Source organism: Primulina tabacum, chromosome 1, assembly GCF_025594145.1.
Source record: "Primulina tabacum isolate GXHZ01 chromosome 1, ASM2559414v2, whole genome shotgun sequence".
In the NCBI taxonomy this organism is placed as follows: Eukaryota; Viridiplantae; Streptophyta; class Magnoliopsida; order Lamiales; family Gesneriaceae; genus Primulina; species Primulina tabacum.
The window spans coordinates 54,562,479-54,575,853 of record NC_134550.1 but is presented as its reverse complement, the minus strand read 5'-3'; the positions used below and the strand labels follow the sequence as shown (position 1 = coordinate 54,575,853).

At 32.7% G+C, this 13,375-nt stretch overlaps 2 protein-coding genes across 5 annotated transcripts; one reads left to right on the top strand and one right to left on the bottom strand.

Moving 5' to 3' along the window:
* The first annotated feature begins 284 nt into the window (after positions 1 to 284).
* Positions 285 to 3,008, top strand: LOC142550541 (GTP cyclohydrolase 1-like). Of its 3 annotated transcripts, none has more exons than XM_075659618.1 (3): positions 288 to 652; positions 923 to 1,126; positions 1,702 to 3,008. In XM_075659618.1, the coding sequence occupies exons 1-3, from the start codon at positions 637 to 639 to the stop codon at positions 2,871 to 2,873; spliced, it is 1,392 nt and encodes a 463-aa protein (XP_075515733.1). In that variant the 5' UTR covers positions 288 to 636; the 3' UTR covers positions 2,874 to 3,008. The 3 variants fall into 3 exon arrangements, with proteins under 3 accessions (XP_075515739.1, XP_075515733.1, XP_075515736.1); XM_075659621.1 differs by having other exon boundaries at positions 289 to 652; positions 807 to 1,126; XM_075659624.1 differs by having other exon boundaries at positions 285 to 1,126; positions 1,644 to 3,008.
* A 4,334-nt stretch (positions 3,009 to 7,342) lies between these two features.
* On the bottom strand, positions 7,343 to 13,110 carry LOC142550533 (serine/threonine-protein kinase MHK-like). Of its 2 annotated transcripts, none has more exons than XM_075659608.1 (18): positions 12,952 to 13,110; positions 11,925 to 12,301; positions 11,737 to 11,815; positions 11,570 to 11,638; positions 11,344 to 11,433; positions 10,564 to 10,702; positions 10,362 to 10,464; positions 10,220 to 10,272; positions 9,857 to 9,923; positions 9,465 to 9,573; positions 9,294 to 9,359; positions 9,157 to 9,225; positions 9,030 to 9,081; positions 8,851 to 8,955; positions 8,447 to 8,478; positions 8,321 to 8,366; positions 8,111 to 8,186; positions 7,343 to 7,768 (listed from the first exon to the last, which is right to left on the bottom strand). In XM_075659608.1, the coding sequence occupies exons 2-18, from the start codon at positions 11,930 to 11,932 to the stop codon at positions 7,639 to 7,641; spliced, it is 1,293 nt and encodes a 430-aa protein (XP_075515723.1). In that variant the 5' UTR covers positions 11,933 to 12,301; positions 12,952 to 13,110; the 3' UTR covers positions 7,343 to 7,638. The 2 variants fall into 2 exon arrangements, with proteins under 2 accessions (XP_075515723.1, XP_075515727.1); XM_075659612.1 differs by lacking the exon at positions 12,952 to 13,110 and adding an exon at positions 12,441 to 12,809.
* Positions 13,111 to 13,375: the final 265 nt, after the last annotated feature.

The following is a 13,375-nucleotide window of genomic DNA, read 5'->3' as shown; positions in this document are numbered from 1 at the left end:
TTTGATTTGAATAACAATCCAAAATATCTCCTTTTTTATTTCAAATAAAGTAAGACCGAGTGCTTGACTCAATGGTTTCACCTGAATTTTTCATGTATTGACTCAAGTTCGAACCTTACCCACCCCTAGATTAGGATTTAAAAAAAAAAGTTCAGAAGTAAATATATAATCAATCGAAAAATATTAATAAAAAGTGAATTGTAAACAAGCCTCACACGAACAAAGGGCATATAAATATGGGCCTAAACGACATATTTTCAAACGTTGAAGGGGTGAATTGAAAAAAGGGTTTCACATCAAATTCAGCAGCCGCCGCGACTACGCGTATTGTTACCGCCGCCATCGGGGGAATATGCGGTCTACGGAAGCATCAGTAAACGAGAAGATAGCTCGCCGAACAATATCTTGCGGCCACGTACAAAAGCATATTCGTTCAGATGAATAATTTCTAAGTAAATTTCTGTTGAGGAGAAAAAGCGAATGAAGGGAAAAAACCTTCCACATATTCAAAAATCAACACCAACCCTACATTTTTATATATCTCATCCCACACCCACACCACGCCATCTCTTCCTCATCTTCCTCCTCTAATTTCAACTCTTCATTCCTCTCCATTGGCCACAACAGGGAGTTTCTATGTCTGAAGCGTTTGGTATATTGTTTACTGTTTTTTTCTTTTATTTATTTTTTTATTCGTGAGGCTGGTTTGTGTTTTTGGTCATTTTTATTTATTTGGGTACTAGCAAAGTTTCGATCTTTCGCAGTTATTTCCATTAAACGGATTTTTTTTGCCTTGTACCTTGTAGCATTAGACGTATGATTAAGTGTCATCCTCTGGCTTTTACGAATCTTGAAACTGTGATTCGAGTTGGGTGGTCGGTGGTTTGGATTTGAATTTTTTTTCTGTCAATGGGCGCTTTAGATGAGGATCATTATAATGTGAAACTGGAGAATGGAGTGAATCTTGGAGGCTGTGTTGAGCTGGATTTTGTGGAGGAGATTGAAACTGTGGCCACTGAAGATGCTGTAAAGGTCCTGTTGCAGGGATTGGGTGAAGATATCAACCGTGAAGGTCTTTTAAAAACTCCTATTAGAGTGGCGAAGGCCTTTAGAGAAGGGACCAAAGGTGATCTTTTATTGCCTTGTATATACTGTAAAAATATTATTATTGCGATTGGATCTTCTCTCTTTTTTATTACATATATAGAATATATGTAATAACAAATAAGAAATGTAAGATTTATGTGACGAGGTCCATCACTCGTGATATATGGGAGCTGTAAGTTTTGAATGACTACTGCTGATAGTTCCACTGAAAAGTTGCACATATTAACTTTGGTTGACACCTTCGAAGATGGGTATAGTATCATAAGGAGAGTGACGTGACAATAAGCAAGTCTGTCAAAAGGCGGAAGCGTCAGATCGCTGAGTTGGGTTTTGGCAGATCTGGAGATGGAGATTTTGGTAATAAGAACTAATATATAAATATCGATCCTTTGGTATGGGTGCCTGAATCATGATTTTTTTTACCTTGGAATAAATATGAACCAAGCAACTAATTGAGCAGCTAAGTCAATTTTATGATGTTCACTTCTTGTTTCATGCATATTTACTTTCTGAGGCTTCGCTTTCATATTTTGTAGGGGTTGAAAGCATTTTTCTGCTAAAAGATGGAGTTGTGATATCTGCTCATGTTTCCAGGTTATAAGCAGAAGGTGAAAGATATTATTGATGGCAGTTTATTCCCGGAAGCTGGGGTAGAAAGCAAAATTGGTCATGGTGGTGGAGCAGGTGGACTAGTAATTGTTCGGGATCTTGATCTATTCTCATATTGCGAGTCTTGCTTGCTTCCTTTCCAGATTAAGTGTCATATCGGCTATGTCGCATCTGGTCAGCGAGTTTTAGGCCTAAGCAAGCTCTCTCGAGTTGCTGAAGTTTTTGCTAAGCGGCTTCAAGACCCTCAACGACTGGCCAGTGACATTTGCGGAGCTTTGCAGCATGGTATCCAACCCACTGGAGTTGCTGTTGTCCTTCAGTGTTCCCACATTCATTTCCCAAATTTTGAGTCTGCACTCTCCGATCCAAATCATCAGGGTTGGGAAAAGATATCAGTAAAGTCAGGATCAGGAGTTTTTGACTGTGAGAAGGCAGGTATCTGGACCGATTTTATTGGTCTTTTGAGATTCCGGGGCATTAATGATGATGACACCCGAACTGCATCCTCGAATGACAAATATTGGTGTCCATATCAGACTTTTTCCAAGAAGCTTGGATCAGATTCGACAATGCTTGATGCTGCAGCTTCAATTCTTTGTTCCTTGGGCGAGAATCCATTGAGGGAAGAGCTTATAAAAACTCCATCCTGCTATTTAAAGTGGTTGATGAACTTTAAAAACTCAGATTTGGACCTGAAGCTTAATGGATTTGTTCAAAGTAAGAGAGATACTTTAACTTCTGATGTGGATCTAAGTTGTAACGAAAAACAAAGTCTCTGTTCTGAGCTGAACCTGTCATTGTGGTCATTATGTGAGCACCACTTACTTCCCTTTCATGGTATGGTGCACATAGGCTATTATGGTTCCAACGGAGCCAAGCCTATTGGAAAATCCATTCTACAATCAATAGTACATTTTTATGGTTTCAAGCTCCAAGTTCAAGAAAGGCTGACCAGGCAGATAGCTGAGATGGTTTCCTCGTTTCTAAGTGAAGATGTAATGGTGGTGGTTGAAGCTAGTCACACTTGTATGATTTCTCGAGGGATCGAGAAGTTTGGAAGCAATACAGTTACAATCGCTGTCTTGGGTCGATTTTCCACTGATCCCACAGCAAGGGAAAACTTTTTGCAGATTATTCCCAACTTCACTTCGTGTTGATTTTTACTTGAAATATGTATTCCCTGGATGGTTCTTTTTCTGTCTGTGATGGCCACAATGCATGGAGGATTTGGAACCAGTAAACATTTAAATAAATTGAGATTATACAAAGGATTCTTGCTGTTTTATGATTTACCTCGTCGAAACTCTATACTGCAGATACTGAATTCTCCACTGCTTTGATCTTCTGCCCTCGATATGCCGTGCTTGTATTATGTCATTCATTCTTTGAAATTTTCCTTCTAAGAACGAAATTGAGCTCAACATTCGTTTTGCTGCTATTCCAAAATTTGAAAACGTTAAGAAATCTTTATCTCGAAATTTGTGGGAGGAAAACAAAATAGTTTACGATAATTACAAATTTTTGTTTTGATATATTTTTAAAGAAAAAAGTCTGCAAGTACTTAACGTATATATTACATTCGTCTTGAATATATATATATATATATATATATTTGTATATTTTTTTACACATTAAGAAAATTAATGGAAACAAAATTTATAAACAAGTTTATTTTTTATCCTTATAATTATTAAAAAAAATTGTACATTTTTTTATATTTAGTTGATAGAGATATACTAATAAAAAAATAAGAAAAATATTATTAAATAAAAAAATTGATTTTATATTTGTTACATAATAACATGTAATTATCGAGAAATTTTCATATTATCCAGTAACTTTCTTTTGTGGGCCCAAGTTGTAATTGATGCAATTAATAAGAAGCGGCTGGAAAATTCTTCGGTTTTAGTTATCAGTCAACATCTTCCATTTTTTTATATCTAATAAAAAATTATTTCTTTATATATTTATTTTTTTTATTCGATCTCAAATATATAATCCATTTCTTTATATTTAATATTACTTATATAATTAAATACATTAATTATTTTTAATAGTTTTTTTTATCGTATCAAAATATTTATTAAATAATAGTAAAATAAGAAATTAAATTTACTTTTTGTATTTTAATTTTTATGAAAAGATATGCAAATCTGAATACGTGAGACGAAGTGAATATCTATTTAATTTTACTAGAAAAGTGCATGTGCGTTGCACGTGAGCAACTAAATTGTTGAAAATATATGAATGAAATTTTGATAATATTTAAATGAATTAAAATATGGATAGTAGCATTTATAAATTGAAACAAATCAAACCACAAAAAATAAAAACCATGATCATAGATGGTATATGAATCGGAAAAGTTATCTTATCCACACGACACATTTTTCAATATGCTTCTAGGTTGATTTTTATAACTCAGCAACTCTTTGTCGTAGTTTTTATAATATGCGTATAACGATTTTGGTATACTCAACAAGTATATGATCATCTTTAACACTTATTATGTTATTTAGAATACTCATCGGGGATCTAACATGTTTGTAGTTTGCTTCTCTATCACGACATTTTTTCAGTTTTCTACATTATTTTTATCCGATAATCTTATATTTCGACTATTTGTTTTTTTTTTTGTTTAATGCTTTTTCAGTTTATGACAATCATCAACTGTAACTTCTAAGAAAAAATTCTTTTAGTCGTGATAGATTTTCACTTGTGAGTAAAAGTATGTATAACCTATATATCCTTCAACAACATAACCAATGAATGATGTTGTAATTTCTTCAAATATCGTGATATTTGTAATATCAATTTTATATATTTAATATCAATATTATTAACATATAGCTATAAGATTAATAAATTTTTAACAATTACTTCTCAATCACTGTAAGTAATAATACTTGAAATCTATTCAAATTACTATATATTAGAATTGTTTCCTCGTTTAATTTGACGCAATTCAGGAAAGTCATCTCGTTAGTTATTTTTTTAGAAGCTTTGGAATAATGATTGCGTTCATCATATCATGAGGATAATATAGTTTCAATCTCGTTTGTTGTGTCTAGAACATAATATTATATTATTCATTGAAACAAAACAAATTTTCTTCTACCGAGTTTACATTTTTTTTATAATATTTTATATCTTGTGAAACCACATACAAAATTAATTATTGTATTTTAAAAATTTTGAGAAGAGACGTGAATAACGTAATTAAGATATGCAAATGAGATAATAGATATCATTCAAATATATATAAAATTATTTTTTTATTCAATATCTCATCTAATAATACAATTGTTTAGATTTCATAAGCATTTTATGATAACCAAAATTAATTTGATGAAATAATGTAGAATTATATTTGTATTTCACTAGTTGGCTAAGTGAATGTATTTGGCGAGAAGTTTTCGATGCTACCATATTATATCTTATGAATTAGCTGATTAGCCACTTTGCCTAAAAAGAGACAAAAACAACCTCTTAGCCACCTCGGAATATATCGCGTTGATATTGGATGAAATAAAGTGCAACTGGCTCAATGTCTCAATTTACTAAAAACGATTTTATTCTTTGATAAATATTGACATTTTATATGACATCCATACAACATAATCAACACAAGTGACATATAACAATAAAACATGTTAACGCTAGGGTAAAAAACTCATCTAACTGCAAGAACACTAAATGATCAAATGAAGCATATTATTTAGTAATATTTGTTTAGCAGCATATATAAAAAATTGACCAAAGTTTTATTGAACTTAATATTTATTAATAATTTATTTTTATTCAATTCGTCTCATCTCCCTTCGTCTTCCCATTATTATCTATCATTAATATGTTAGAGATTTTTATGAATTTGTATGCAATGTATAAATTTAAGAAATTAAAATTAAATTAAATGAATAATTATTTCGATTGAGTTAAGTACACTATTAATGATCATTTTAAACTAACATAAAAAAATGACTTAAATAACAACATGAATATGACGAATTGAAAAACCAAAAAATGGTAAATAGTAAGCTCACAATTGAAAGTTATTATTAATGATCATTTTAAAATAACATAAAAATGATTTAAATAACATCATGATTACGATGAATTGTAAAACAAAAATATGATAAAATAGTAAGTTCACAATTGAAAGTCATATATTTAATAAATATTATTATTAATAGATAATATATTATTTATGGATATTTTTTTAGTATTATATATCGAAATTGACTAAATGCTTAAATATTTGTATTGAAATAACTTACATACAAACATTTTCTCTCAATCATGCATCTATGTTAATACATAAGTAGTCTAAAAATATATCTATTTTAAATGAAAAAAGATGTTTTATATTATCTTAATATTTATTAATAATTTAATTTTATTCAACCTCGCTCATCCATATATTTAATAGATATTAATAGATAATATATATTAATTAGGGATATTTTTTTAGCATCATATATCAAAATTGACTAAATGCTTAAATAGTAAGTTTACAAATGAAAATAATATATTTATAAAAGTAAAATAAAATAGATGTTATTAATATTAGCAATTTTTTTAAATATGTAACATGTAATTAATAATTAAATTTAAAAGTAAAATCAAATTAATAATTATCTTGATTGAATTGAATTAAATACACTATTAATGACAATATTAAACTAACATAGAAAATGACATAAAGAGCCTCATAAACATAACAAATTGTAAAAATAAATGAAAGGATAAAATAGTAAGCTCACAATTCAAACTCATATATTTATAATAGTGTATATATATATATATATATATATTAGATTGAGGTTTATTGTATTTGGCTAAAACTCCAACCTTTGATTAAGGAGCTTGTAATATTCTATTTGGGGTCTTTAATTCACCCAAATTAATTTAATAACAAAGTTTCATGTAGGCATGCTAAAAAAATAGAAGGATATTAAGAATAAATAGAAAGAGTCAACAAATCGGTTGTGCTTTCGATGGGAGAGAAGTTAAAACTACTCTCGAAAGTCCAAACCGAAACTGTCTTAGAGTTGGCTCCAACTCGTTGTAATAATGTTGTTTCTTTAACACATGTTTGGAACTAGTTTCTTATCTTTCTGTCCACCTGTGAGTACTACCATCGATTATGAACATCCTGACACATTTGAAAGAGGATCCTCTTGTTCTACCCTGTTCCAAAGAATGGACGAGCTCAAAGGGGGGAGTGAAACAAGAACCATGTTTTCAGAGAAATGGTGGTCCAAATCTTAGCTGAACTGCGAGAATAACTTACTAAACCGTGCCATACTACATTAGACCTTATTCTATATAATTTGAATACTATAAAAATTAATGCTGGCACAAGCAGATTACTGGCGATATCAAGAGATACCTGCCCTTCAACGATTTCAAATTTTGCAAAGGGCTCCAGAATTTATTTCTCCAGAATGAGGTCAAAAAAAAATTTTCTCCGGTAATTCTTTTGAAAAGGAAAGGGTACATTGACGGATAGAACTTGGGAAGTTTTTGTGAAACTAATTAATTAATTTTGTTTAAAATCCGCATCAATCTGGTGAGATCGCGAGATATGAAGGAATAAATTAAAGTACATGGTTAAATAACAAAGTTAGCAAAATCATATCTTACTCCAAAGGGTAAACCAAAACCATCATTCCAATTAACTGTGAGAATCTATAGTCATGCCTAGTAACTTGGTAACAATTACTTGCATGACTATCTACCCTATCTCCACCCTATGAAAACGATGAGAACAGTATTTCTGGGGGAAGAATTTCCCAGAATATATAATTATTTGGATAGTACTTTACAGTATATCACTAGTAAGGTTAGATTTGTAGTCAACTTTGATACGAACCTCCTCCATAAAGACCATACCCCCAGATGAAGCACAGTTGTGCCATGTCAAAGGTGATGAACATGCTGGAACGGGGAGGATGCTGCCATTAAGGGGCGGTCCAGGATGTTGGATTGAAAGGAACCCATGGAAAATCCTGCGGATTGTGGAGCTCCAATTGATGGATGTGGAACTGAACTGCAATTGGTGAAAAAAGTACAAAGATTGATACAGTCATAAGAAACTCAACCATGTAACCTCCAGTAGCCAAAAATATGCTGTACATGGCCATCTAAAGAAACGTAGACATCATAAATCTGAAAATGAAAGCTTGTCCATATCATAATTCATAGATTTGATAACCTTTGTAAATCAGTGAAAAGTCAACCATCAATAAGAGAGGACCGGAATTTTTAATTGCACAATTTTTTTATACTCATCCAGCTGAATTTTACTTTCTCCCCAACATATTATATTGCTTCACCGAACCAGTACGCAGCATTTTCACCACAAACTCAAATTTACAGGTGTGCAACTTACCTGAAAGATAGGGATAGGGAAGACTCCACAGATGTAGTAATTCCACTGGGATCAGAAGGAAATAATGACCAGAAATCTGCAAAGACATAGCAACTATCATTCTTCTTGAAGGAAAAAATCATTGTGTAGGCAATTCGATCAGGAACAAGGCATCGGATGAGCTAGAAAGTTGAATACAATAACAATGACCTACCAAATGGCACAAATTACCTGGTTGTTGAGAATGTTCATGAAAACCAGTGCAGATCTTTACATCCTAGAAGGTGACAACTATGTCAAGGAAAACCTTGAACCCCCATATCTTATCAGAAGAAAGAGAAACAAAAGAAAACATACCTCTTTGGTGCCTTGGCTTTTGTGGACCTTCTCTACAAAAAGTAAAAATACTCATCAAGTAAAAGTAAACTTTCAATAAAAGGTATGTAGTTAGTTACAAACGCATGTAATTAGTTCAAAACTAGATTCAATGGAAATTTTGTATCGCATGAAGCCTAGGCACATCCATGGCACCACAGTTGTCATCGTCTACTTTCTAGTTGTACAATTGTTACCAGGTTAAGCATTAACCAATGCACAAGTTACATTTTCCCTCATATCAGTTAGTCTCACAACAGGATATCTACTGTTGTTTTGGTCCAAAGAAAATGCAAACATATGTCCATATCAAGATCAACATAAAAAATCACGAAAAATCACGAAAAATCACAAACAGAACTTCATTACAAACAGAACTTCATTACCCAAGTTCGGGGCTGTAGGGTTCAATGCGAGTGTCAAGCCAAGAAAACAATCATCTGATGCTGGCCCAAAGTTCCATAGGTTCAGTTCAAGATTTGGCTCAGATCCTACAGTATTGCTAGTAAGTAGAGATCATAGATCTGCATCATTGAGAAGAATGCAAGTTACCAACTGCGATTACCTAGACTAAGCTGCAGTGCATCTCCAGGTAGACGAGGAATTCGCTTGGCAACCTGTCAAATGGCAGAAGTAAGGTTCAAAATGAAGCAACAACAATAGGATTTTAGATATACAATGATGCATATTACATGAAAGAAAGGATGCTGCAAACATTGATCAGCGGTTGGCCTCTTTAATGGATCCCAAGAACATAGTTGCTGTTAAAGAAGAGGATTTAGCACAAAGTTGCCAAATAAAACCCAGAAAAGTATCAGACTAAAGCTACCTTGATTAAGTCAATTGCTTCAAAACTTGCATTTGGAATAACATCCGAAAGATCAACCGGCATAATCTATATAAACAAAATACATACTCAAATAAGTTGAAAATATAAGAGAAGGAACTAAACCTAAAACACGGTAGTAGTAGATGAATGCGCAAATTAAATTGAAATTACGTCTGAAAACGTGATATCAACCAATCGCAAAATGTTAGTAGCCTCAGGAAATGTATTCCAATCGGGTGCTCCAAGTACACAGCAGATCTTGTATAATTGATCAATTTCACTGGTCATGAATGAAAAAGGAATCATAAAAATTAGGACACAGCTCTAGAAACATCACTAATAGTTTACTAGCTTCTTGATGCTGGCATCTCGCATAAACAGTAAACAAGTCATAATTAAAGGTACTTCAGAATTTTAAAAATAAAACACATGCCCATACACACAAAAATTTGTAATTCACCTGTTGAAATTTAACGATGACAGAACTAAGACACATGTGAAGTATGCAAACAGTGATATGACTAAAGACAAATAAATCTGAAAACCAGATCAAAAACGGTCACCTTTCCCCAGGAAAAATTGGGCACAAACTGAAAAGCTCAGCCAGTATAGCACCAACTGCCCACATATCTGTGAGGTTTTGTGCGTATAATTAGCCATATATTCAAATGTAAACAATAAGAAGATAGAAAAATGATTCAAAATCTCTCTTTTTCAGAAACAGTCAAATCAAAATCCACTAAAGTTTGGAGCACCAAAATCCATCCACTCTGGCACAGGTTTCATAATTGTAATGTGTTACAAGAAAATGGATAGCGTAGAAATTGGCTGCACTAGCACACCCAGTAAAAGTAAGAATACAAGAGTTTGATCAAACTTTAAATTAAAGTGAATGAAACTGTCAGAGACAATATGGTTTTGTGTACCAATGGCAGGGGTATAGGACGAAGATTGCAACAACACTTCCGGAGCTCGATACCTAGTAAAAATAATATGTACAATCATCGATCAGACAATTATAAATCACAAGCATGAGCAAGAAATGGCAGGCAAACAAAGATGTCTCACCAACGAGTGGAAACATAATCAGTAAAAGGGGGTGTCGATGAGAGTTCTCTAGCCAGCCCAAAGTCAGCAATCTTTATTGTATTGTTTGTCACCAGCAAATTTTCTGGAAGCAGAAAGAGTATAAATGGATTAGGTCCACAACTATGATTCTTCTCATAATAAAAGTACCAATCCATCTGATGTAGAAAAAAAGATAACATACCAGGTTTTAAATCCCGATGAAAAAAATCATGTTTATGTACGTGAGCAAGCCCTTGAAGCACCTGAGACATTAAGTCTCGGATATCTTCTTCTGAAAATGATGTTTGCCGCTCTTTCATTATTTGGTATAGATTATGTTCCTGAAAATAAAAGCCCATGATCAAGATTGTATGGCAGTTTAGTTCATCTACAATATTCATTTATCAAGTGTCATCCCTCCAAGGTCATCAGGTTTCGATTAACAAGTCCAATTTCCAAATCCATTTTTCCAGCAACAGCAATTTGTGTAGCCCTTCTCTACGAAGTAGATTAAAAAATCACAAAAGCCAAGGCAATGTTTTTTTATCTTTCCTATACTTTTTCAGCATTCATATACAGATATCATTTTGTCATTTCCTGTTTCACATTGCCTCGATGCTCAACAATTTTGTTATCTATTTCACGTCATTGATCCTTGATTTCGTTTGACAGTCTATGAATTTTTGTTCCTCAGTTCTAGTTCCTCTTTAAAAAAAACAATGTTGCATGACTAATTATGTTGCCATTAGAATATTCTGCTACTATGCTGCATTGCTACCTGCTAAATGTAAACTCAACATACAAAAACCAGGAGTTGAGTTCAATGAAAAAAGATATATTTCTATCAGGCATAAGGGAAAAAGAATAGAAGCTCAGAATTTTTAGTGAGGATATTTTCAACAAAAAATCAGTGACTGAGAGAAGCTTTACTATACCTCTAAATGAAGGTCAGTTTAAGAGATAAAAAAGATATCAATCATACCATATACTCAAATATGAAGAAAAGCTCATTATTTTCATGGACAATCTCCAACAACTTGATGATGTTAGGATGATTCAACTTACGGAGAGACTGCACAGAAGGAACAAACAAAAGTGTTAATAGTTTCTTCCTAAATACAAGTACAAAGACCAGCTATATTTAGTTGTTCAGACTCCATCACGCTTTTATAAACTTCAAGCATAAAGCAACTATGAGCATGAATCACCTTAACTTCACGTAGGTTTACACATTCATCCCAGTAATAGAACTTTCTCTTCATTTTTTTTACTGCAACCTGAAATGGATACAGAATGTAAAAAAGGTTCCACATTTCCTACTCTGAGGAGTATCAGAGAGAAATAGACTAGAAACAATTACAGAAAAAGCCCTTACAATCTCATATCTTTCAATGCTAATGGCTTTATATACACTTCCGCAAGTTCCATCTCCAAGCTCCTCCAAAATTTTATACCTGCTACGAAATTATAAATGAAAACACTAAGTCTCACAAGTCTCACAGACTTAAGTCAAAGAAATCGCTGTACTTAAAGAAAGATAGTAAGAAAAACAAAGAAGCTCGCCTTTCCATCCTTCGACACGCAAAATACTGAACAGTCAAGTTTAGGTCAATGGACTTCTAATCTCTTGAGAGAGGTTTCTACACAATCTAAACAGTATTCCTCAACGAACTGTATGTTTGCATCCGCGTTTGTGTCAATCGAATAATACAGTATGTGGTAAAAGACAGGCTTTTCATCATAAGAATGGTTGAAAATTAACCAAAATGCTATCAACATGCTTATATGCAGCCCTCTACAAGCTGCGAGCAAAGATTATCATTTAACAGAAGCCACTGCGCCCTAAAATGCCTGCTAAAAATGTTGCAGCAACTGATGTTCCAAAATAATTAACAATCATTCGCTTTAGCTTTTTGTGTATCTCAAAAAATCTCAACCATCTGCAAAAAAAAGTTGAAGCAAAAAATCAAATTATGATTGACTCATCAATGCCAGTGAAAAATGGCTGACAAGTGGAAAAAGAAGCAGCTGTCATCTGGAAACGCAAGGAAAACCCGAAATCAGCTAAACTCATAGTACCAAGCAAACATCGAAGATTAACTATATCAATCGATTTCTACCCAGATTGAGGTCCAGCAGATCGCGAGAGACAAAGGGAATACACTCGCATCGTTTAAGTACCCTTAAAAAAAATTTATAAAATCACAATAAAAGTTCCACCAAGCCCAGTCTGAATTTAAATAAACTCACAATAATTTAACACCTAAGAAAAAACGAATCACAAAATACAACTAATTAAAGGCTAAGATAATCGGTGAAGTAAAAATAAAATTCAACAAACTAAACAGAACGGGGAAAATTCAATCTCGAGAATCCTACATGCGAGTGAATTTAAAAAATGAACGACCTTTATTCGAATAACTCAAACAATCTAAGAATACACACGCACAAAACAGAAAATTCAAAACACATACAACGATCAAATAATCACAATTTAAAGAAGACAAACTGAGACCCACCCACGCACAAAGTTGTTGCGCAAAAGCGGAAAAAAATAATCAAAACGGAAAAATTAGCGAATTGAACTCACCTTAACACAACAGGTGTGAAAGAAGAAGGATCTAAGGAGGGGATTTGATGCTGAGATCAAGAATGTAACAAGGCAGGAATCGTTGAAAACAAGGCACGGAGAGAAGACTGGAGAGAGAGGGAGAATTGGATGAATGAAAGGTAAGGTAGGATATGAATATATTGACAGCAAAATCCGCAGAATAATAACATATAAATATTAATAAATGTAAAAATAAAATTATTTTATTTTATTTTAATCAATTAATCTATCTACTATCTATCTATCTATTAAAAGAAAGATACAGCAAATATTTTTTCAAAAGAAATCCATATGATATCTATACGTATATATTCAAAATTATACTTGTGAGTCTAATCACGTTTGACTATCAACATTTAAATATTTACAACAATTACTGATATCAAGATATATCCAAGTACCC

Coding starts and splice junctions, on each gene's coding strand:
- LOC142550541 (XM_075659618.1), top strand. Junction 1,127..1,701: donor CTTTAGAGAAGGGACCAAAG/GTGATCTTTTAT, acceptor TCATGTTTCCAG/GTTATAAGCAGAAGGTGAAA.
- LOC142550533 (XM_075659608.1), bottom strand. Junction 10,273..10,361: donor GATTATGTTTCCACTCGTTG/GTGAGACATCTT, acceptor TATTTTTACTAG/GTATCGAGCTCCGGAAGTGT. Junction 9,924..10,219: donor GTCCTATACCCCTGCCATTG/GTACACAAAACC, acceptor AAAACCTCACAG/ATATGTGGGCAGTTGGTGCT.